This window comes from Myotis myotis, unplaced genomic scaffold, assembly GCF_014108235.1.
Source record: "Myotis myotis isolate mMyoMyo1 unplaced genomic scaffold, mMyoMyo1.p scaffold_m19_p_7, whole genome shotgun sequence".
Classification (NCBI taxonomy): Eukaryota; Metazoa; Chordata; class Mammalia; order Chiroptera; family Vespertilionidae; genus Myotis; species Myotis myotis.
In genome coordinates, this window is record NW_023416379.1 from 17,090,059 (window position 1) to 17,115,410 (window position 25,352).

The window sequence follows — 25,352 nt, forward strand, 5'->3', positions numbered from 1 at the left end:
TCAAACCCTCCCTGGTATTAGCTACAACAATCAAGGCTTAACTACAAGACTGCGCACAAAGACCACTAGGGGGTGCACCAAGAAAGCATAACAAAATGCGGAGACAAAGAAACAGGACAAAATTGTCAGTGGAAGATATAGAGTTCAGAACCACAGTTTTAAGGTCTCTCAAGAACTGTTTAGAAGCCGCCGATAAACTTAATGAGATCTACAAGAAAACTAATGAGACCCTCGATGTTATGATGGGGAACCAACTAGAAATTAAGCATACACGGACTGAAATAACGAATATTATACAGACTCCCAACAGCAGACCAGAGGAGCGCAAGAATCAAGTTAATGATTTGAAATGAGAGGAAGCAAAAAACACCCAACCAGAAAAGCAAAATGAAAAAAGAATCCAAAAATGCGAGCATAGTGTAAGGAGCCTCTGGGACAGTTTCAAGCGTACCAACATCAGAATTATAGGGGTGCCAGAAGATGAGAGAGAGCAAGATATTGAAAACCTATTTGAAGAAATAATGACAGAAAACTTCCCCCACCTGGTGAAAGAAATGGACTTACAGGTCCAATAAGCGAGGAGAACCCCAAACAAAAGGAATCCAAAGAGGACCACACCAAGACACATCATAATTAAAATGCCAAGAGCAAAAGACAAAGAGAGAATCTTAAAAGCAGCAAGATAAAGAAACTCAGTTACCTACAAGGGAATACCCATACGACTGTCAGCTGATTTCTCAACAGAAACTTTGCAGGCCAGAAGGAAGTGGCAAGAAATATTCAAAGTGATGAATACCAAGAACCTACAACCAAGATTACTTTATCCAGCAAAGCTATCATTCAGAATTGAAGGTCAGATAAAGAGCTTCACAGATAAGGAAAAGCTACAGGAGTTCATCACCACCAAACCAGCATTATATGAAATGCTGAAAGGTATCCTTTAAGAAGAGGAAGAGGAAGAAAAAGGTAAAGATACAAATTATGAACAACAAATATGCATCTATCAACAAGTGAATCTAAGAACCAAGTGAATAAATAATCTGATGAACAGAATGAACTGTTGATTATAATAGAATCAGGGACATAGAAAGGGAATGGACTGACTATTCTTGGGGGGGGGGAAAGGGGTGTGGGAGATGCGGGAAGAGACTGGACAAAAATTGTGCACCTATGGATGAGGACAGTGGGTGGGGAGTGAGGGCGGAGGGTGGGGCGGGAACTGGGAGGAGGGGAGTTATGGGGGGAAAAAAAGAGGAACAAATGTAATAATCTGAACAATAAAGATTTAATTCAAAAAAAAAAAAAGGTTGAGATGATACTTTATGAGATTAAGACAAACCCAACAACGTCCTTACTATAGCCTCACTGTAAAATGGAAACACTACACTGTGTCAGACATATGGTGGTAGCAGCTCTATAGTTCATCTCAGCCAGGGATACCAAGAAATCTGCCTGAGAATGCCCTGTGAACTTCTGACATCAGGGTTGAACAGGGTGGGAAGAGATTAACCAATGAATTTATATACATATATACATAGCCCATGGACAGACAATAGGAAGGCCTGGGGAGGGGACAGGAGTTGGGGAGAAGGGGGCCAATGGTGGAAAAAAAAGACATCTATAATACTTCCAACAATAAAGATAAAATGTTTAAAAATTTATAGAATGAGATTATGACACAGAGAATGATCAAAGGAAATTAAATCCATCTGGAACCCTGAATTTAAAAAAAATTGTTAGGATGTTTTCCTTATGACAAATGTAATATATTTTCATTGTTGTAGATGTCTAATACACATATAAATAAGAAAAAACATCAATCCTTAGTTTATGGATTCAGAGATCACATTGCAAATATATTTGGTATATATCCCCTTAGGCATTTTCTTACAAATCCAGATGTATATTTAACAAACATGGACTGTTCTGCCCTGACCAGGTAGCTCAGTTGATTAGAGCATAGTTCTGATATGCCAAGGTTGTAGGTTTGATCCGTGGTCAGGGCACATACAAGAAGATCCAATGAATGCATAGATAAGTGGAACAACAAAATCAATACTTTTCAATCTTTCTCTTATCTCTCTCTAAAAATCAATTTTAAAAATTTTAAAAAGGACTGTTCTAGACATATCCTTGTGCAACCTTGCCAAAGCACCATTGTTAAGGGTACATGTCCCATCAGACTGCTGGAGTTTGGGTAGCAGCTTTGTCAAGAACTAATAGGATAATACTGGGCAAGTTTCTCCTGTTGATGGGAAAGGAGGTTTTGACAGGATCTCATCCTGGATGGCTTAGCTTGCCATCAGCCAAAATCAGAAGTCTGTGAATAAAAGAGGTTTGTAGTGAGGAGATCAGCAGTTCAATCTATTGGGCAGCTGAGTGGAAATATCCAGTATGCAATTGGATTTTGATTTAGAGAGAGGTATGAATACAGTTAGAAGTGTGGGAGTCATGGGCATATACATATTTAGAGCTTTGAGACTGGATGAGATCAAGGGAGTAAATGTAGATAAGAAGAGTGAGGAGTCAGCCCTGGGGTACTCCAACACTAAGAGTTTAGAGAAGAGATACAAGGAAAGGGAATTTAAAATGTGATAAAAGGGCCCTAGCTGGTTTGGCTCAGTGGATAGAGCGTCGGCCTGCAGACTGAAGGGTCCCAGGTTCAATTCTGATCAAGAGTATATGCCCGAGTTGCGGGCTCGATCCCCAGTACGGGAGTGCAAGAGGCAGCCAATCAATGATTCTCTCTCATTGATGTTTCTATCTCCCTCTCACTTCCTCTCTGAAATCAATACAAATATATTTATAAAAAAATAAAATAAAATGTGATCAAGGTGGTGATAATTCTTGTGGAGAGTCTGATGAGTTAATGCAGCTTCCTCAGGTTGGGAGGAACAGAGACTCGAGAGTAGATGAACTTGAATGACACGTGTTTGCTTGGAGTTGGCAGCAGTCATTCTGCTCCTGTGCTCAGAAATTCCAGTATCTCTGCCTTTCCTGATCCTTATCAGTGTGGCTTATGGTTCCCGGTATTCTTTGTGTGTGTACCTCCTCTTTTCCTGTGAATCATGTTTGTTCTGTTCAGACTTGCTGCCTTTAATGTATTTACGTTCTCTCTTATACCCACTGGAAAGAATCAGGCTTCTTCCCCAACCCCAACAGTAAAAGCGCTTTTATCAGCTTTATCAGTGATCTCCACTCAGTTCTCAGGTGTCTTCTTCTCATCCTGTCAGCAGCCTTTGACAGATGGCTCCCTCCCACCTGAAACAACCTTTGCTTTCCCTGCAGGACACCACTTTCTCCTGTTCTCCTGGTTCTCACAGGCTACTTTTTTTTTTCAGTTGCTTGACCATTTCTCACTTTCCTAATGTCTAGATCAGTGGATCTCAACCTTGGCTGCACATTAGAAGCACCTGGGAATCTTTTTAAAGTCCTGATTTCTGGGCCTCATCCTCCGGAAATTGTTTCTTTGTTACTAAAGTTGTGGCCTCACCCCATAACAAAGAAACAGAATTTCTGGGGTTTTGTTCATCATCTTAAGACCTACGGACTTTTGAAAACACTTGTTTTAAGACAGGGTAGTACACTCTGGGGGTCTTCTCTAGCAGAGGGCTTGTGGAAAGAGGTCCAGGATGCCTACCAGGTCTCATTGGGCGGGGCATGAGGACGCGCTGGTGAGTCACCACGACCTGCGTCTAGGCGGGCGTCGTGCGTCGTTACCAAGGAGACGCAGGGGGCGCGGCCACTCCCGCCGCCGCCGGCGGCTCCTCCCAGTCGAGCCCTGGTCCTACTCGCGCGCCCCCTCGTGGCCGCGGCTTCGAGGCCGGGCGCCGACTTCGAGGTCCAGCACCGGGCCACCCTCCCCGTGGCGTCCGCCGGGATCGGCGCGTGCGCCCAACGCAGCTCCGCCCAGGGCCGGGCCGGGCCAGAGGAGACGCCTGGAGGTAAAAGCGAGCAGGTGTCGCAGGCGGGCTTAGTCTAGGCCCCGCGGGCCGGGAGAAGGCGAGGCGCTGGGCCGCGGCGGGCAGGAGCGATGGCCGACGCGCCAAGTGGCTCCAGCCCTGAGACAGGGGCCACCGCAAAACCTGCGGGGTCTTCACTCGCCACCGCCGAGGTCGCCTCAAAGTCATCGGACTCCAACAGCAAGTGCGTGTTCTGCCGGATTGCGGGGCGGCAGGAGCCGGGCACCGAACTCCTGTATTGTGAGGTGGGCGGCGCCGAGCGACGGGCGCGGTGGGGGCCGCCCTGGGAGCTGCGGAGCGGGAGCGGGAGCGGGGCTCGGGCCGAGGGGGTGCGGGGGGGGGGGGGGGACACGTGATAAAGCCCAGCTCCTGCCTGTCTGCGGGGACCACGCGTTGGGCCTCTGCCCCGGGCGCCCCCGGCCCCGCCTTGCTGCACCCGGCGTCCTGGTCTGCGCACTCCAGTACGGACACCGAGGCGAGGACGAGGAGCACGTGGACCGTAGTGACCGTGGAGTTGGCGGTGGTTGTCAGACTGACCGGAAATGGGCTGGGGGAGGAGGTCGGAGGCCAGGTCGCCACGGGGGGCTCGGCTCCTGCAAGCGCGATGGGCTGGAAGGTGTGCACATTTATTTTAAAACAGGCATCAGGTACACGCGTCTTCCGTCGGTTCTGCCTGCCTGCAAAGAAACCACCTTTAGCAAATCCAAAAGAGAATCCAAAGATTGTGGGTGTTTTTTGTTTGTTTGTTTTTGTAGTTCATTATACCTTCACTTGTTAAAGTGAAATTGAATTCCCTCTAAGTACTTGGTGTTGGAGAGTCGGTGGTGAGATAAAGGGCAGTTCCTGTCCAGTTTACACCATGACGGGTGGGATGCATTGCGGACTGGGGGTGGCGGGGGGGGGGGGGGGGGGGGGAGAGGGAGATGGAGGCGGAGACGGCTGGTTGCAATGCTGCAGGACTTGGCAGGCCTGTGGGAGGGCCCCTCGCCCAGATCTGAAGGCCCAGGGAAGCGCTTTCCAGGGAAAGTGAGTAGAATCAAGTAGGAGGTGGCCAGGTGAGCCAATAAGGCCTGGAGAACCCCGGGGGTTCGCTTTGTGCCCTGGGGCAACTACCAGAAACGCAGGCTAAGGAGAGTGTGGAGACTGAGGTGGAAGATGAGGCTGGCGAGGTTCACAGGGGCCCCGGTGATTAGGGTGTTGTGATTCATTTTAAGGAGTTTTATGTTCATCTGAACAGTGATGGGAAGCCCGCTCTGTTTGATACTGGGGTGGAGTGACCCCCGAGGGGTTTGGCCTTTGGAAGGTCATTCATTCTGGCACCAGCCTGGAGGCATGCAGACCCGTGGGGAGGCTCTTGGAGGAATGAAGAAAAGTGGGTCAATCTAAGGGTACTTAGGAGGTAAATCAGGCCGGACTTGTTGAGGGATGGAGAGCAGTGGTTCTTGACTCCGGGCTGTTGTTCCCCAGGGACTCCTGGCAATGCCTTGCGACACTTTTTGTTGTAACAGCTGTGGGGTCAGGGCGGACTGTTGGCACCTAATGGGTAGAGGCCAAGGCTGCTAATATTATACAATGCACAGGACAGCTCTCCACAACAAAGAATTATCTAGCCTCGAAATATCAGCAGTGCCTAGGTTGAGAAGCCCCGATTTCGGCGTGGGAGAACGAGGAAGAGAAAGGGGCAAGTCGAGGATCGTTCCCGATTTCTGGCGAGGGTACTCTGGAACCAGGTCCTGAAGATAAGCAGCAAGGAGGAGAGCTGATGGCCAGGGGAGTGGTGGGAAGTACCGAAGTGATGAGATCGGTTTTGGAGTTTGAGGTGAGTGTGAGGCATCTAAGTGGAGATGTGCAGTAAGTGGTTAGTCTGTACAGTGGAGAGACGTGGATTTCCAGCCCAGATTATAGGAACTGCCAGCGAATCGGTGGAAATTGACAAGAGGGGGAATGAGCTGACCTAGGAAGTGTATGTGGAGGAGGAGGGGAGGGGGCCTACAGAGTCCTAAGGATAACTGATGTCATACAGGAAAAGCAGAGGACAAGGAGCTGAAACGGGGACAGAGAAGGAGCCCTCCAAGAAACAAGGAAAACTAGGAAAGCTCAGAAAAGGGAGAATGTGAAGAGCCTTCCCTATCCTCAAGTCTGGGTTAGGTGACTCTCCTACTTGCTTGTGGAGCGGTCAGGTTATATCAGAACTGGTTTTGCCCCCAAAATGAATTCACCTTTAGGAGCCCAGTTGCAGCATGGTGCGGCAGAATGCAGACTGTAGGAACTGAGAGGACTCTGGGGATGAAAAACTGAAGAGAGCAAATACAGACAACGTTTGACGGAAGTCTGGCAATCTTGAGGAGGGAAAGGGAGTGGTGACTACAGGAGGAGTCGGGGTGGAGAGAATGCTTCAGAAAGCACTGAAGACTGAGTTAGAGCTTTGTCCGTGGGAAAGAGGGAACTCATTCACGTATTCATCACTCAGTATTTGAGTGCCTTCTCTACTCCAGGTACTGTTGGAGGCAGTAAACAAAACACACAACAAATTCCTGTCTTCATGAGCATAGGCCCGTGGTCAGCAAACCGCGGCTCAAGAGCCACATGCGGCTCTTTGGCCCCTTGAGTGTGGCTCTTCCACAAAATACTACGTGCGGGCGCGCATGTACAGTGCGATTGAAACTTCGTGGCCGTGGGCAGAAGTCGGTTTTTGGCCTGGGCGAGTCTATGTTGAAGAAGTGGCGTTAGAAGAAGTGGGGGGTGTCGGTCGGTCGGTCGGGCCGCGGGATACGCAGCATGGGGGAGTTGAGTGAGCCAGTCAGCCAGCAGCCTCATTGTGCAGTGGTTGGTGCTAGTCGCGTTTGCAAATTGCGTGCAGGTGACAAAAGATAGATGAAACAAGCATACAAGACGAGTGTGGATGGGAGAGTTGGAAGGGGTCGACCTTAGCGAACGTACCTCAATCAGATTGAGGACGTTTTTTAGCAAAGGCCAGCTTAGGAGTACCCTAATTAAGTGAATAACAATGTACCTACCTATATAGTTTAAGTTTAAAAAATTTGGCTCTCAAAAAAAATTTCAATCGTTGTACTGTTGATATTTGGCTCTGTTGACTAATGAGTTTGCCAACCACAGGGCTAGGGGAAGGAGGAGGCAGGGAGCACCTGACAGGGAGAAAGAATAAGTTGTCTCCCTGCAAAGTAGGGGTAAAAAAAATAGAGTCAAAAGGGACCCAGCTCTACCTTTTCATTCATTCTTTATTTTACTAAATATACAATTAGGTTAGCAAGAGGTAAGTGAGTTTCTTAAGTTTGCAGAATTCAATATTTCTTATTTTTAATCCTCACCTGAAGATATGTTTTTATTGATTTTAAAGAAAGAGAGAAACATTGATGTGATAGTTGGAACATTAAGTACTATTTTCCTATTAGACTGAGATTTATGATGTTTAAGATATGGCAGAACATTAATAGGTCATTCTTTTTTTAAAAAATCCCCATTCAAGGATATTTTTCCAATGATGTTTAGAGAGAGTGGAAGGGAGGGTGGGAAGGGGGGAGAGAGAGAGGGAGGCACACATTGATTAGTTGCCTCCTGACTGGGACTGGGGATTGAATCTGCAAACCAGGTATGTGCCTGTGACTGGGAATCGGACCCACGACCCTTCAGTGACTCTAACCACTGTCCCTCACTCGCCAGGACATATTAGTTAATTCTTAAAAAATTCACTGGCAAATGATATGTTTTTTGCTTTAGGATGAAGACCTAGTTTGCTTTAAAGATATCAAACCAGCAGCATCTCATCATTACCTTGTGGTGACAAAGCAGCATATTGGAAACTGCACAGATCTAAAGAAAGAGCAAATAGGACTTGGTAAGATGATGGCAGTATTCTTCATGATCCTATCATCTTGATCCCTCTATTCCCACTTTGCTGAGAGTTTTTATCAAAAATGGGTGCTGGATTTTGTCCAATGCTTTTTCTGCATCTATTGATATGATCTTGTGATTTTTGTCTTACAATCTGTTAATGTGCTGTATCACACTTTTTGATTTGCGGATATTGTACCAGTCTTGCGCAGTTAGAATTAATCCCACCCCCCTGGAATAAGTAAATTTGGCTAGGCCCCCAAAAGTTAAGATTAATAACACTTTAGTGAACTTAATGTCTTCTATAATGTAATGTAGTTTCTTTCCTGTTTTATAGTTGAGAGCATGGTTACTGCTGGAAAAACCATTCTTAAAAAGAATAATTTCACTGACTTCGAAAATGTGAGGTATGTATACTTCCATATAGAAACCAATATTCATAGTTGGTTTTTCTGAAATGTTATTTCCTCATGGGAAAGGAAAGCAGAGCTGGCCGAGTTTATAATTTAAATGCAGTTTTCCTGAAAGTGAATGTATGGTTCATTGATAATGTAAATTTAATGAAAAAAACTTCTTCCTCTCATGTCTCAACATCTTCTAATAATCACCACTTACAGTTTGGACAGACAAGTATATTCAATCAGTGGGCAGTTAGAGTAGTTACCAGTCCACTTTTCTTTGTTCAATATGTGTATTTCTATAAAATTGTGTATAAATCGAATTTCCTTAGAAAATATTTTATGTGGTTTAAAAATACATACTTTTAGCATGAAATTAACTTGAATTCATTGCCTGCTGAACTCTGGCATTTGTCAAAGTTTGAGCAAAAGCACAAAATGTTCAATTTGGCAACTGTTTTTTTGTTTTTAAATATTTCTGACTTCTCCTGTGTGACCAAAGCAGTGCCAAGGCGTGTATAGTGGAGATGGCCTCTGACACCTCTGAACTGGAATTCAGAGAGACCTGAATTCTAATGCTACCCATGCTGCTTTCTGTGTACTGTGCTTGTACTGCTCTGTCATTTTAGACAAGTCTTTTAACCTCTCCAAGATAATATCTGCCCTGCCTACTTGTAGGTTCAGGTGAGACTGTGTGTGAAAATCCTCTGAAAATGGTTAAGCAGTACCCAAGAGTGATAATGACAAAGAACAAATGGTATTTGATGTCCTTTGGTCAAAACCAGTACATTCACCTCCTAGTCACAGGAGTGCTTGCTTGTTATAGGAATGGACACTGGACTGGGAGTTAAGAGCCTGGAGTCTAAATCCTAACTCTACCACTCCCTAACATTGTGATTTTAGGAAGTTTGTTAAACTTTTTGGATCTTAGCTTCCCCATCTACACTAATAAAAGACAAACATGCAAATTGACGATACCTTCGCTATGCCTTAAGCCACGCCCATCAGCCAATCAGAGGGACTATATGCAAATTAACCCAACCAAGATGGCGGCCGGTAGCCATGGAGCTGGAGCAAGCAGGAGGCTTGGTTGCCCCAATGATGGAGGAAGCCAAGCTTCCCCCTTGCCGTGGCAGGCTCTGAGCTCCACTCAAAGCAACAAAGTTTCAATTATAGAAGGTAAATAAACTCCAGATACCGTCCGCCCTGGCCGGCTCTGAGCTCCTCTCAAGGCTACAAAGTTTCAATTATAGAAGGTAAATAAAGCCCAGAATAAAAAGAAAAAAAGGAGAGGTTGGGAGCGTCTATCGTTGGGAGGCTTGGCCAGCCTGAAAACGGCCCTCAGCCACTCACCCATACTGGCCAGGCACCCCAGTGGGGATCCCCCACCCTCAGGGGGTGTGGCCAGCCTGAAAAAAGCCATCAGCCTCTCACCCAGGCTGGCCAAACCTCCATGGGGTGAGGGTCCCCACTGGGGAGGGCTTGACCAACCTGCAAACAGTCATCAGCCACTCACCCAGGCTGGCCAGGCACCCCAGTGGGGACCCCCACCCTAAAGGGGGTGTGACCAGCCTGCAAACAGCCATCAGCTCCTCACCCAGGCAGGATCCCCACCCTGATCCGGGACACCTTTCAGGGCAAACCAGCTGGCCCCAATCCATGCACCAGGCCTCTATCCTATATAATAAAAGGGTAATATGCAAATTACCTAATAGCAGAACGACTGGGAATGACTGGTCACTATGACACACGCTGACCACCAGGGGGCAGATGCTCAATGCAGGAGCTGCCCCCTGGTGGTCAGTGCGCTCCCACAGGAGGAGCTCTGTTCAGCCACAAGCCAGGCTGATGGCTGCCAGTATAGCGGTGGTGGTGGGAGCCTCTCCCGCCGCCTCAGCAGCGCTAACGATGTCCAACTGCAGCTTAGGCCTGCTCCCCACTGGCAAGTGGACATCCCCCAAGGGCTGCCAGGCTGCCAGAGGGGTGTCTGACTGCCAGCTTGGGCCCAATCCCCCAGGGAGCGGGCCTGAGCCAGCAGGTGGACATCCTTCGAGGGGTCCCAGACTGTAAGAGGGCATAGGCTGGGCTGAGGAACCCCCCGAGTGCACAAATTTTGTGCACCGGGCCTCTAGTCTAAACATATAAAGAGGTAATATGCAAATTAGGCCGAGATGCCATAATGGGTCACGACCAGACAGGAGGAGGTTGTGTGTGCAGGTGAGGCCCCAGAGCAGAGACAGAGACAGACACGGGGCCTGCCTGAGCCAGCACAGTGGCTCCGGCGGCCCAGAGCGGACACAGGCAGGTGGGCTGGGAGGGCCTGGGGTGGAAGTCAGGCGTGGGTCCCGGCCACCCAAGGTGCCAGTCAGGCCTGACTCCCACGGCCCGCGGGGTGCCTCCTTGCACAGCGGAAGGCGGGGCGCCTCCTCCTGTGATTTCAATCGTGTGCTGGCCTCTAGTATTTAAAATAAAAAGGCTGAGTCTCTTCTAGCTTTTGGATTACTTGATTCTACATTATATAATTTGTATTCCATAGAGAGAAAACCTAGTCTCCTTTTCTAGGTAGTGGTGAAAGCTTTTCAATATGTGTTGCATATCTGACTTACATTGTCCTATATTGATACAATATAGCACTTCTCCTGTGCCTTCTTCCACTTAGAATAAGTGGACTTGCAAAACTGTAAATTAATTTTTAAGAGGTTAAATCATATTTTTTTTTTAATATATTTTTATTGATTTTTTACAGAGAGGAAGGGAGAGTGATAGAGAGTCAGAAACATCGATGAGAGAGAAACATCGATCAGCCGCCTCCTGCACATCCCCCACCGGGGATGTGCCCACAACCCAGGTACATGCCCTTGACCGGAATCGAACCTGGGACCTTTCAGTCCGCAGGCCGACGCTCTATCCACTGAGCCAAACCGGTTTCGGCTAAATCATATTTTTTAAAAATTTTATTCGTCAAAAGAATTCTTTTATGTATTTTAAAACAAATGAATATGAATAATTGTCATCTAAATTTTTATTGTTAAACAAGAAACTGATAATTTTTTTAGATACATAATTAATTTCACTACTAAAATCCTGGTTCATAAGGAAATGATTTACCAGTTTTATTAAAGGAGAATGCTTGCCATCTACTGGCTGTGTCTTGGAATAATGGAACCATACTTGAGTGTCCTGTAGTAATTATTTATTTATTTAGCTTCATTGAAGAGGCATATCTTAGGATAATTAAATATCTTAATATAATTAAATATCTTAGCATGTCTTAATATGATAAAGGCCGAAAATGATAGGATGGAATGCCAACTCCAAATTCATAAAGGTTATACTAAGGCAGTGGTTTTCAACCTTCCTAATGCCACGACCCTCTAATACAGTTCCTCATGTTGTGGTGACCCCCAACCATAACATTATTTTCGTTGCTACTTCATAACTGTAATTTTGCTACTGTTATGAATCGTAATGTAAATATCTGATATGCAGGATGTATTGTCATTGTTACAAATTGAACATAATTAAAGCATAGTGATTAATCACATAAACAATATGTAATTATATATGTGTTTTCCAATGGTCTTAGGTGACCCTGTGAAAGGGTCGTTCGACCCCCAAAGGGGTCGTGACCCACAGGTTGAAAACCGTTGTACTGAGGCATGATATACTGTAAGACCTTCTTGATGAAGAGTTTAGGTTACTGTGCATTTAAACATGAAAAGAAGAGGAACTTTGTGAATACTCTAAAGTGTATAAAGAAAAACAGTCAAAGAGATGTTTGAGTGGAGATCTATCTTAGGTAACCTGTGTTGGATCTCTTTGACATTTATGCATTTTAACATGAAAAAATAGCTTAACACTATTGTAGAACTGATTTGTCAATTATCTCTTACTTTTCTGTTTTAGAATGGGTTTCCATGTGCCACCATTCTGTTCCATTTCCCACTTGCACCTTCATGTCATAGCACCAGTTGATCAGCTTGGCTTCTTATCAAAATTGGTTTATAGACCAAATTCCTATTGGTTCATCACAGTAAGTGTTATTGTTATACTAGCAGCATATAAAAGTATATAAAATATTTGTCCTTTTTTATGTAGCTTTTCTTTTCTTGGAGACAGCTGTTATAGGCTTGATCATCAATTTTAACATACTGCTTGCACATATCCAAAATAATATTTTTAATTTGGGGGATTTTTCAGGTCATCAGATCTGTAGAAGAGAAGCTAAGGCTGAGTCTCTCCATTGCAGGTAGAGGATGTGATATAGAAGAATCATGGCATTTATAGTTCAGAATCCAGAATCAAATCTGGATTCAAATTCTGGCTTCATTAATTACTTGAGGGACCCTGTGCAAGTTACTTAAGATTTTTAAGGCCCAAGTTCTTTATTACCTGCATATAGGTAATAGTACCTATTTCTGTAGAATTTATAAAATAATTTACATGTAAAGCACTTAAAACTGTACCTTACAAACTGAACATACCTTACAAATAGTAAGTACTCAATAAATGTTACCTGCAGCCTCTGTCTTCATTAGCAACATTATTGTAGAAATTGAGATTTTGTAATTTTTGATATTTAAACTTCTTAAAAAAGGGCTGTAGTAGTAGCATCAACTACCAGATGAGAGGTTGAAGCTTTGAGCCTAAAACATTGCAAAATTCTGCTTTGCTAGGACAAAAGTAGAATAGAAGTCAGCTGCTTATAGACCTGTGGTCTGACAGTCAAGGTTAAAAAATGACTCGGTCCTTCCAGGGCCACTTGCCTAGTGATTTGCCAGCCTCTTATTTTATGCGTCCATGATGATAAGGTGACCTAGAGTTGCTATATCTGAGTAATTATAAAATTGTAAATTAAATAATTACCATTAATTAATGCATATTATAATAGTCATAGTAAATAAGAAATTCAAAAACACCTGATTTCTAGAAACCTCATATTTCAAACTTATTTTTTCTTTCTTCAACTTGCTTAAATGATTTTATTTAATTAAAATATATTTAAGGAATGTGTGTGTATTTGAAATGAAATAGTGTGATATTTTGTAGGACAGTTGGTGTGGTCTTTAAAATATCAGTGTAACTAAAAACAAGATTTTTTTCTTGTATTTGTATTTCTAATTTTCTACATGAGCCATGCTTCTATAATAAAAACTAATTAAAAATACATTTTTGTAAAATAGTCATGGGGATATAAAGTACAGTATAAGGAAGATAGTCAATAATATTGTAATGACTATGCATGGTGTCAGAAAGTTACCAGACTTACTGAGGTGAACACTTCTTAAGGTACATACATATCTAATCACTATGTTGTACACTTGAAACTAATATAATATTATATGTCCACTGTATTTGAAAAATCATTTTTTTAAGAGGGGAATTCTGGCCCATGCTACAGCATGGATAAACCTTGAGGACATTATGCTCAGGGAAATAAACCACATAGTATATGATTCCACTTATATTTAGGTTTTCTGTAAGATAGTTTTAGGAAGAGAATATGTATTATCCAGCCAGTCTGCTGTGGTTTATTATAACAGGGATGCCATAGAATTTTTCACACCAGCTACCATATTTGTGGTAAAAAACATGTTGTGTTTTTAAAATTACAGGCTGACTATTTGATTGAAAAACTAAGAACATGAAAATGACAGCAGTGGAAGATTTTCTTATTCTTGGCTCAACAGACACTAATATTTTGGTCCCTTTTAAATCAAATTACAATGGTAAGGTTTGTTGGGTTTTATAAGAGGCTATTACTGGGTAGCCTTAAGTCTTTTCTGAATGTCTATTTCCTGAAATCTGTAATATATGACTACTCTGGCATTGTCTTCTTTGTTTTAATGGTTACTTGTCTAAGGTATAAGATACTACAGATAAAATTTTATTAAAACAAATTCTATTAATCAAGAAGGGCTCTGTATTTTTTAAAAGTTCAAGTATTTTCATTTCTCATTATTGTCAGTTACAATAGTGATTTATTATGAAGAATAAATGGGTATAGAAAGTACTTTGTTGGAGTTTTTATTAATTATGAAAGAGAAAAAAGAAATTAACTATCTCTTGACAGTTTCATAATTTTGTACATATTTCAAAGTAAAGTACTGTATTACACAGTGATCTCTGATCTTGATAGAATTTATATGTGTCACTTTTAAAAAAATATTTTTTATTGATTTTAGAGAGGAAGGGAAAGGGAGAGAGAGATAGAAACATCAATGATGAGAGAGAATCATTGATTGCATGCCTCCTGCATGCCCCCTACTGGGGATCGAGCCTGCAACTCAGGCATGTGCCCTCAACTGGAATTGAACCTGTGACCCTTCAGTCTGTAGGCCGATGCTCTATCCACTGAGCCAAGCCGGCTAGGGCTATATGTCACTTTTTACTCAGATTTCAGATGTTGGCTTTTACTTCTTGAAGCCTAGCATTTGTGTAATAAATTAGTCCTGAAATCTGTATAATATATAAATGCAATAACAATCAATTTGGCTATCTAAGAGAATTCACTGTAATGGAATTTTACCTGTAAGAACATATGTGGGAAATAAAGATAAAATAGTTACATTAATTTATTAAAATAGGCAGAAACTGCTGTTTTATGGTTTGTTTGCTGTGCCAAAGGAAAATTAGAATTGAAAAGTAATTATATCTAGTTTTAATCATGGAAACATCCTGGTTTGAAAGTAGAGAGAGACTGTCTTGGATGAGAAAATGTATGTTAATAACACAATATTAACTTTATTGATGTATTATTTTATGAGACATATTTATTTAGGAATTGCCTTTTGTTGCTAATCTATATTAATAATATCACTATGTGAATGAAGAATAGCAGGTACCGAAAGCTAATCCTACATTGTGCCAGTGTGTATTAGTACTATGTACTTGAATATAAATGAACATAAGAATTAAAATATTGATGTTAGGAATGTAAGGATTATATTCATTCATTCAGCAAACATTTACTGAGCATTCAACGTGTATTAGCCATTGCCAAGATCAGCAAATATAGAAGTGGGAAAGGACTGCCTTCAGTGGCTAAAACCAGTGATTACAATTAAATGTGTTAAGTGCTATAAGGTCTACAGAAGAGGCTGTGGAGAGGGAAACACTTTTGAGAGCAGGTGGCAGTAGAATTGAGTATTTAACACTCAATGTTAGGCAGGAAGACAGTGGAACTTTAGGTTGAGACCCAAATGTACTTTTTCTTGTGTTCTGCTTCCATTATAATTTACTTTACAATTGACATGAATGCCTGAATTCCATTTTATTCACCAGAGGTGGAGAGAGGAATTCAGGAGTAGGGGTCATGGACTCTCAAAATTAGATTAACAAGTTTTTGAGCACTGCTTTGTTAAGTAGCTTGCTGAGCACCTACATAGATTAGCAGCTACAAGTTTATATAAATCAGTTCAAATATGACCAGATGCAGAAAAGGAATATTCAGCATGTGCTTCATGTTGTACTATGTGAACTTGCAATGACATAATTGACAATTATGGTAATAACATGTAGTACTTATGGAATTTTCAGTGACTTATGAACCTTTTAAAAAATGTATGCCTGGCTGGTGTAGCTTAGTGGCTGAGCATCGACCCATGAACCAGGTGGTCATGGTTCTATTCCTGGTCAAGGCACATTCCCGGGTTGCGGGCTTGATCCCTCGTTGGGGACATGCAGGAGGCAGCCAATTGATGATTCTCTTCATTGATGTTTCTATCTCTCTCTCCCTCACCCTTCCTCTCTCTGAAATCAATGAAAACATATTTTTTAAGAATGTGATTAGCCAGTTGATTTAATTCATATAAGTTTATACTCTCACAGTACGCTTTTCTTCTTTGTGGAAAAACCCTTGGAACCTCACACTTTTAGGTCAGTTTTATTTTACTTGTAAAGATTGATAATGAAATAATTGCAATTAAAACTTACACAGCCTTTTCAGTAGTTTAAGAATTTGGTAACTCTCTAACTATCTATAACATTAGCTCAACACAAAGCTATTTCAAAACCTGTTTTAAAATGTTTTAAGTAGTATCGAACTTAAAATAATTCTAAAAAAAAGTATGTTGCCCTGACCTGTTTGGCTCAGTGGATAGAGCGTCCAGTCGGCCTGCGGACTGAAGGGTCTCAGGTTCGATTCCAGTCAAGGGCATGTGCCTTGGTTGCGGGCACATCCCCAGTAGGGGGTGTGCAGGAGGCAGCTGATCGATGCTTCTCTCTCATCGATGTTTCTAGCTCTCTATCTCTCTCCCCTCCTCTCTGTAAAAAATCAATAAAATATATATTTTTTAAAAAAAGTATGCTAATTTTTATGAATTAGCTTTTATTCTAGCAATATAATACAGGATGGGACAAAAGTAGATTTACAATTGTTCATATGAAAAATAGTACAATAATTAATAAATAAGAATAAACTTTTTCATGTACTCACTATAAATCTACTTTTGCCCCACCCTGTATAAAAAACATCTCTGATTCAGCTTAAATAAACTTGGTACCTTGCAATCTCAGTCTCATTGTAAACAAAAGAATCAAATTAAGTAAAATTAAGGACTGGCCCAAAGAGCAAAGGCATCCCTAATTTTGGCAGGCCCTGGGTTAGGCTTCTTTTTGGAAAACTTTCTATTTCAGCCAGCAGCAGAACAGTTTCGCTCAGTCAGGCTGAATCTTACATTTGCCTGGAAATGTATGGCCCTTGATTATTTGAATTGTGGCAGCACTAGAGTTTAAGAATGACTATGAGAGAAGACTGAATCTCCAGCCCATTGTCATTCACATTTTTTCTCTGCAGAACCTGTTTCACAGGTAAGAAATTAGTGGGCTGAAATTGCAATTAGGGCTTCAGATTTGCTCTGGAGAGTCTTTTGACCAAAGGACAAGATCTACTTTGCTCCACTTCTAGTTGGGAGTTTAACCTCAAGGAGCAGAGTCATACTTAAATCAACTGCAGCTGCTTAAGTTTGAGTTGGTGCCTCAGAGTCCCAGCTTGTTCAGGTCTGCTGCCCGAGAGCACCTGCTGTCCTCTCCTTCTCTTCCTGAATCCTCTCCATTAAGCTTGATGATGCTGGAGACTCGTCTGTTCCATAGTTCTTATATAATTTCTCCCAATAAAATTTTATTCTCCAAACTGTTCAAAAGCCCCCTTGTTTTTTACTCATTGCAAAAATCTTCTATTTTAGTAACTAATAGGAAGACACATTTTCTCCCTCTCATTGGCGCACAAATCCCTGTGGTTCTCTGTGATACCCAATCCCTTTTCAGGTGTTAGATGCTCCATCTGATACAGATGCATGAGCAGTGTTGACATTACACATGACAACTGCTGTTGGAAACTTAACTCTGCTCATTTCCTTTCTTCACTGACTCTGTGCTACTAGTCTCAACACTGTAGTGGTTTGTTATAATCATAACACGACACAACATTCTCCAATTCCCGGTCCTTACCTCCCAGCAACGTGTCTGGTTTTTTAAATAATCAACAGTCTGTACCAGAGGCTTCCATGCTTGAACAACAGTGATTCTCACGGGAGGAGCCAAGTCTCTTAGAGTTCAGCCCTGGTGGATGAAGCAGGGATCCAGCTTTGGGTAAGTTCCCAGAAGACAGACAATGGACCTCCTTGCCTCATTCAGTACAAAAAAAAAAAAAAAATGTAAGTTTCTAGATTCTAGTTTGAACACCAGCTTCCAAAGTCCAAACTCTTCTGTGGTTCCTTAACTACTCTAGTAAACTGGAAAAACATTGGACAGGCCAGGCTGTGAGTCCCTCAAAGGTAGTTTCACACTAACCCTAATGGCCTGCCTGTGCAGGGTTAATTTCTTAAGAGAAGAAATATCTCCTTGAATGCCATTTATCAGCCCCATACAATACGCCAGGTATTACATTAAACACTTTATGTACATCACTTCGCTGGGTCCTAACAATCCCTTGAAGGAGGCAGTATTTTTACGTGAGATAAGAGAGGCTAAGACATTTGTTTACAAACATACAGTTGGTAAATAGTGGAACCGAGGTCTGGACCTAAGATTAACACCACAGCTTATGTTCTTAATCACGAGCTAAGCATCAGCTACCTTCTTGGCACAGGATGCGCAGATGTAGGATACCGACCCTGTTGTACTTTGCACCTCACTACAGTGGCATGCAGAATAGCTCCCAATGAAGGATCCCGTGCGCTCAAAAGCAACAGCACATACACCTTAACATGCAAATTATTAAAACTTGTATGTGCTGACTGCTACGGCGAATGTGCTAGAGCGAACAGCTGGAAGCAGCTTCCATCATGGTTTTAACACACGGTTGGCTGCGGTCAGGGCGGTCTAACGTCACAACCTCGAAGTGATTGGTGCTTACACCGAGGAGGACATTGTGTTGCTTTCTCTGAGGTACGGAATGAACACGAGTGATGTTCTTGGTCCTCCAGAGTTTACTACAATTGGCTTACAAAGCATGTATCCTTAAAAGGTTATTGCAAAAATGCAGGAAGTATAGGAAATGCTGAGTGAGTGGTTCAGGGCAGTCAGTCCCAGAGCCTGGAGGGTCAGAGAAGTCTGCGCGAGGAGCGGACGTTTCAGAACCGCTTCCGGGAACCGGGTTTGAGAAAGGTGCAGAGCGACTGGCGGGGCGCCCCGGCGGGAGGGCGCGGGGCCGCCGGTCTCCCCGCCACCAGCCCCGGACACAGCGCCTCCCGGCTACGCCCACTCAGGGCCTCCGCCTGAGGGCGCGCCGCAGCGACAGCTCCTCCCGCGCCGCAGGGTGAGGATCCCGGGACTGCGCCCGCCCCTCGGAGCTTCCGCTTCCGGCCCTCCAGGCCCCGCTTCGGCGGAAACGACTCTGGGGGGGTGGAAGGGGCGGGGGGAGGGGGGAGGAACACCGCGCGGGGCGGCGCATGCGCACCACTGGCGGCCGCTATGGCGCTGCCGTGCTCCCTGAATCGGTACCTGCTGCTCATGGCGCAGGAGCACCTGGAGTTCCGCCTGCCGGTGAGCCTGCGGACCCTCCACAACTTCCGACTCCGGGGGCGGCGCGGTGGGTGGGGTGCGGGGGGGCGGGAGCCGCGCAGCCGAGCACGCAGGGGTGCAGGGGGGCGTGCTCGTCGGGCATCGCGCCTCCCAGCCCCGCGGTGCAGGGTGTGCGTGAGAGGGGTCCGACACAGACCTTCCCGCCCCGCCGGCGTTTCACTCCTCCCTCTCCCCGGGGCCGGGGCCGGGGCCGGAGGTGGGCGGGCGGGCGGGCGAACGGGACGGTCCTCTAACCCGGAGCTCCCCGTGGGCGAGGGGAGCCGGCCGACAGCGGGGTCGGTGCGGCGTCTCCGTCTCAGACGGGCCGGGCGCACTCGGGGGGAGCGGGTGGCGGCGGGGGTGGTGCAGCTTAGTTGATGGAGAAGTCGGGGAAGCGTGTTATTCATTCATTCATTCACGAGACACGCTCAGAGTGCCCGCGATTGAGTATGCAGGACGCTGGGGACGCGATGGTGACAAAGGTAGTGTCCACCCGCAAGCAGCTTGCCGCTTACGTCAAGGGCTGAGCAGATGCATCAATACAGTGTTTTGAAGTAACGGTGTAAGTGCAGTGCTAGAGAGATGCGCAGAGAAATAGGAGAACATATAGAAAGGGAATCCAATCCACCTGAGTGTGTGTGTGTGTGGGGGGGGGGGCGCCTTTGAGATGGTTTCCATGAATAGCAACTGAGGGATGAGTAGCAGCTAACCAGGCCAAGAAGAGAAATAAGTAAATTAGAATTACACGCTATTCTTATTACCGGATTACAGAATACGCAGCTGAGAGTGATAAGAAGAGGACAGGAGAGGTGGAAAGGGACTAGAGACCCAAAGCCTTCAGCACTGGGGAGCTTGGAAGGGGAATTGATTGAAGAACGTTAAGTCAGGAAGCGGGGGAATCAGAGTCAGACTTTCCCTTTATTAAAGGCACTTTGGCAGCAGCGCAGAGGATAGATCTGAGGGGAGTAAGTCTAGAATCAGACCAGTTAGGAGTCTGTTGGAGTAGCCTTGTTAATGGAGTAAGAAGGCCTGAACTAGGGCGAGGGGTAAGAGGATGGACTAGACCGGCAACATAGGTGATGAAATGATCAGGGCTGGATAGTCAATTGAATAGGGGTGGGAGTGGGGGGCGGGAGAGAAGGAAGGATCAATCAAGGATGAGTCTTGGGGTGGACATAAGGGTGTCTTTATTTATTAACATAGAGAGCATAGCCAGATGTAAGCTTTAAGTTTTGGCTGTGCTGAATTTAATGTGCTTGTATAACGTAAAACATCAAGTGGAGATGACCAGAAGGCAGTGAATACATGCATGAGTATGCATAGGCCATGATAGAATGGTCTGGACCGGTAGTAAATATTTGGGAGTCTTCTGCATAGGAATACTAGGAGAGAAAATGAAATTTTTCAGAGAAAGCGTAGTGTCAGAAGAATGGTGAGCCAAATACAGGTGCTTGGACATATTAAGGAGAAGCGAGAAGAGAAGGCCGTGAAGATAGGCAAGTGTCACAACAGGAAGGGTGAGAGGCCACAGAAAACTGAAGGATGAAATTTTAGGAATTTTGCTCTAGCTGTTGTGTAGGTTTTTTTGGGGGGTGGGGGTGGGGTTGGATTGCTTGGCTTAATGGTCACAAAAGATGAGGAAGGAAAGATAGAATAGTGCTCTTAACTAGAGCTTGATGGAGCATAAGAAGGGAACCTAAGATTGGTTAATAGTTTGAGGGACCTAGGGCAGTGATGGCGAACTCATTTTTTGGGTTGATATTTCTTTGTTAAATGGCATTTAAATATATAAAATATATATCAAAAATACAAGTCTTTGTTTTACTATGGTTGCAAATATCAAAAAATTTCTATATGTGACACGGCACCAGAGTTAAGTTAGGGTTTTTCAAAATGCTGACATGCCGAGCTCAAAAGGTTCACCATCACTGATCTAGGGTCAAGGGAGGACCCCTTCCCCCAGAGATGGGCTAGTTAATAGGCTGAGGAGACGGGGAAATGGATATAAAGTCACAGGTGGAGGAGGTGTTGGTCTTTCAGTAGAAATGAAGAGTGGGCAAGGGATGGGTGTGGGGTAGCTGCCCCAAGGCCTGCTTTCCAGGTAGTGGGTGAGTCAAGGCTATTTACTTGAGAGATGGGGAACACAGCAGGTTTACCGAGAAATTGAGGGAAACAGTAAACTTTGGAATAACCTTTGAGAGCAAAACAGGGAGCTGGCCAGTTACACAGTTGAGGAGAGAAGAATGCGGGTGTCGGAGCAGTGCGGACCACTCGGCCGAGGGCGAAGAGCCTGCGTTTGTAATTTTGCCAGGTTCTGTGATTTTCTTCGGTTGTGCTCAACTTACTGGCCTCAGGACTTAATAAGACAGATTGTGTCATTCAGAATTAATGTTCTGCTGGGAGGGTGTATGGGCGAGACGGGGGTGCAAGGGCATAGAGCAGCCGTGGGCAAACCACGGCCCGCGGGCCGGATCCGGCCCCTTTGAAATGAATAAAACTGGAAAAAAAAAAGACCGTATCCTTTTATGTAATGATGTTTACTTTGAATTTATATTAGTTCACACAAACACTCCATCCATGCTTTTGTTCCGGCCCTCCCATCCAGTTTAAGAACCCATTGTGGCCCTCGAGTCAAAAAGTTTGCCCACCCCTGGCATAGAGTTTCATTGAGTGAGTAGTACTTTAATTAGATCTTTTTTTAAAATATATATATATTTTATTGATTTTTTACAGAGAGGAAGGGAAACAGAGAGTCAGAAACATCGATGAGAGAGAAACATGGATCAGTTGCCTCCCACACATCTCCCACTGGGGATGTGCCCGCAACCAAGGTACATGCCCTTGACCGGAATCAAACCCAGGACCTCTCAGTCCGCAGGTTGACGCTCTATCCACTGAGCCAAACCGGTTTCGGCTAGATCTTAATTGATATAGGAGATGTTCTGTGGGCGAAGAGAGCTGGAAAGCCCACTTCCATGAGAATCGATAGCAAGTATTCGTAGGCAGGGTAGGTGATTATGGTGACCTGGCACATGGGAGGTGTGGGGAGGGAGGATGACCAGTAGGCAGTGAGGATAGAGATGAGGGTAGGAACCGGATTTTGGAGTGTTTTGTAACCATTGGATTTAATTTTAAGTTAAATGGGAGCCATTGACTCTTTTTTCCTTTTTAAGTCAGGAAGTGACAAAGTGTTTTTTTCTTTTTAAGCCAGGAAGTGACTAGTAATCATTTGTGCAATAAAAAGGTAATTCTGGAGTACCAAAGGAAGGATACCACTTAGATCAGGGATGGCAAACCTTTTGAGCTCGGCGTGTCAGCATTTTGAAAAACCCTAACTTAACTCTGGTGCCGTGACACATATAGACATTTTTTGATATTTGCAACCATAGTAAAACAACGATTTATATTTTTGATATTTATTTTATATATTTAAATGCCATTTAACAAAGAGAAATCAACCAAAAAATGAGTTCGCTTGTCATCTCTGACACGTGTGTCATAGGTTCGCCATCACTGACTTAGAGGAATACTGGAGTGGAACTAGACTGAGGCCGCAGGGTGAGTGCCTGTGGTCAGGCAATGCTTTGAGAAGGGTGTGGTTAGGCTGCAGTCTTAGAAAATAGCGTCCCTGCCCTGGCCAGTGTGGCTCAGTTGGTTGAGCCTAGTCCCATGCACTGAGGTCACTGGTTTGATTCCAGGACAGGGCACATGCCCGGGTTGTTGGCTCAATCTCCAGTAGGGTGTGCAGGAGGCAGCCGTTCGATGTTTCTCTCTTCGATGTTTCTCTCTCTCCCTCTCCCTTCCTCTTTCTCTCTCTAAAATCAATCAATCAATATATATAGCATTTCTGGTACTTGGTGATTTTACCTGTTTCTTCCTACTTTAATTCTTCTTAGTTTAATCTCCCAAGGTTTATATCCTCACTAGAGGCCTGATGCACGAAATTCGTGCAAGGGCCTTGGTCCTGGCCCCCGCCTGCCACCACCATGACTGGGTGCCTCTGCTGCGGCCCCCACCCACTGTGGCTTTGATGGAAGGAAGGACGTCCAGTCTAATTAGCATATTACGCTTTTATTATTATAGATTGTCCTAAGGCTGACACCCCTTAGTCTGGGACTCATGGCACCCCAACCCCCCTGCCCCCCCCCCCCCCCCCCCCCACACACACACAATGCAGCCAAATCTGATTCCCCATCATTCCCTGAATGATGCCTTCTGTTTTCCTGCTTTGGCCTGTAATCCATTTTTATCTAATTTGGATCTTTCCTTTTTTTTTTTTTTTTAAATATATTTTATTGATTTTCTACAGAGTGGAAGGGAGAGGGAGAGAGAGTCAGAAACATTGATGGGAGAGAAACATCGATCAGCTGCCTCCTGCACACTCCCCACTGGGGACGTGCCCTCAACCAAGGTACATACTTGACTGGAATCGAACCTGAGACCCTTCAGTCCGCAGGCCGATGCTCTATCCACTGAGCCAAACCGGTTAGGGCGGATCTTTCTCAATCTTCAATCTATTTATTTCATATAGCCAATATTCATTTAACTTACCTACGTATTTGTTTATTGTCACTTTCCTTTTTTAATAGTTTTGATCCTCTGCCAAAATTCTTGATTTTGTCTTTTATTCCCTTTAACATAGAAAGCACAATTCTGTTAAAGTATGTGACTGCTAAAAGGGCCCTGTAGGTCTGTTTCTATGATGTATGGCTCCCCGCTCCCCCCCCCCCCCCCCGGGTTCTTTTTCATATGTGTACTGGGTTATTTTTTAAATATGTGCCAAATGTTGTATCTGTAAATTTATTTGAAGAAATAAAACATGAGGCCCAGGATGATGTAAGCCCTTGAAGAAGAAGGTAGCACACAGGGTCATAACAATCTAGGATCACTTGAGCTCCTTTTCAGGCGTTCAGTTTTGTTTCTGTTCTGATTCACAGGTACTCCTGGGGTTTGTAGGTTTTGGGGATTCCAGTTTAAACTGGGTGGTTTATTAGCCTCCTTTCCTCCCCATTGGGTGGCCCTATTCTCTTTTTGTCCCTCTCTCTTCATTAAGCTGTCCAAAGGGCTACCTGCCTTCACAGCTGATGTGAAGGTCGGTAAATCTCCCGGGAAGCCTGTGGCTGCACCTTGGGCGGTCGTCCTCTCCCAGATCTTGGTTTGACGATTCTTGTAATCTCTCCATGCCTCTAGCAGATGCCAGGTTTTTCTAGTTCTCAGCAGAAGACTTAATCTGAATTACCCAGTTTTCCATCACTGGAAGTCAGCCACCATTGAAACTTTTCTTCTAAAACTGAAATAGTCTTTTCCTCCCTTGTCCTCTAATATAACTTATATATATATTTTGCTTTGCTTCTTTAAGAACACTCAATGTTTACACCTCACATTTCAGTTACTAGGTTAAATATTAACTTACCATAATTTGTGCTTAATAAATTCACAGTGATGCTCCCTAGTTAATCATTTATTTTTATTTTTTATTTTTCTTAATTCAACATATATATAGTCATCTGATTAACTGAGCAGGATAGCAAAGTTAATTTGCAATGGGACTCTTGTCACTTTTGCCTGTTATTTGGTAAAATTGTTGGTCTTTTAATCACAAATTAATACATCACTAGTTATTTTAGTTTCTAGAGAAAGAATGGTTCCAAATATGGCTTGTAAACAAATATATTAACAATACTATGCTAGTAATAAAAAAATTAAAATACATTAAAAGTACCATTTTTTTAATCAATTGACACAATAATGGTACAACAGCCAGTTGAGAAGTAGTGAAGTGAAATCAATACTCTTACCTTATAATTTAGGACAACCCTTTAAGAAAGTATTTTGGCATATAAACTGTAAGAAGCCATAAAAATGTCATCTCTCTGGATATAGTAACCCTACTTATTGTGACTCATAAAGAAACCCAAAATATGGAAAAAGCCATATATTCATAAAATGTATATGTTAGCCTTATTTTAAACTGATAGAATTGAAAACCACCCAAAATATTCAGCCTAAAGTATATTGTTTCTTATTGAAAAGTTTGCAAGACTGATGCCAAGGAGGAAAATCTTTATGCTATTACAATTCAAAGAGAAGAAAAGAGAATCTTAAACATGTTTGCAAACATGTTATTTCTTTTCTG

At 43.8% G+C, this 25,352-nt stretch overlaps 2 protein-coding genes across 14 annotated transcripts in view; both read left to right on the plus strand.

Moving 5' to 3' along the window:
* Window positions 1–3,811: 3,811 nt before the first annotated feature.
* Window positions 3,812–14,225, plus strand: HINT3 (histidine triad nucleotide binding protein 3). 3 transcript variants are annotated; one of them, XM_036317382.1, is made up of 6 exons: window positions 3,812–4,207; window positions 7,701–7,818; window positions 8,152–8,221; window positions 12,119–12,245; window positions 12,413–12,461; window positions 13,828–14,225. In XM_036317382.1, exons 1-6 carry the CDS (start codon window positions 4,034–4,036, stop codon window positions 13,830–13,832), a joined length of 543 nt encoding a protein of 180 aa, XP_036173275.1. In that variant the 5' UTR covers window positions 3,812–4,033; the 3' UTR covers window positions 13,833–14,225. The 3 variants fall into 3 exon arrangements, with proteins under 3 accessions (XP_036173275.1, XP_036173276.1, XP_036173277.1); XM_036317384.1 differs by lacking the exon at window positions 3,812–4,207 and adding an exon at window positions 4,997–5,781; XM_036317383.1 differs by lacking the exon at window positions 12,413–12,461 and having other exon boundaries at window positions 3,815–4,207.
* A 4,867-nt stretch (window positions 14,226–19,092) lies between these two features.
* TRMT11 (tRNA methyltransferase 11 homolog) overlaps window positions 19,093–25,352 on the plus strand; it is a 42,885-nt gene continuing 36,625 nt past the window's right edge. For 4 of the 11 annotated variants that reach the window (XM_036317290.1, XM_036317298.1, XM_036317291.1 and 1 more), the window contains exon 1: window positions 19,093–19,198. In XM_036317290.1, coding sequence (XP_036173183.1) covers window positions 19,127–19,198 — 72 coding nt within the window. In that variant the 5' untranslated portion in view covers window positions 19,093–19,126. Of the gene's footprint in view, window positions 19,199–21,854; window positions 21,887–25,352 lie in introns of those variants that run through there. The other 7 variants (XM_036317293.1, XM_036317299.1, XM_036317295.1 and 4 more) reach the window with 4 other exon arrangements.

Coding starts and splice junctions, on each gene's coding strand:
- HINT3 (XM_036317382.1), top strand. CDS start 4,034: ATGGCCGACGCGCCAAGTGGCTCCAGCCCTGAGACAGGGGCCACCGCA. Junction 8,222..12,118: donor ACTGACTTCGAAAATGTGAG/GTATGTATACTT, acceptor TTTCTGTTTTAG/AATGGGTTTCCATGTGCCAC. Junction 12,246..12,412: donor ATTCCTATTGGTTCATCACA/GTAAGTGTTATT, acceptor GGGATTTTTCAG/GTCATCAGATCTGTAGAAGA.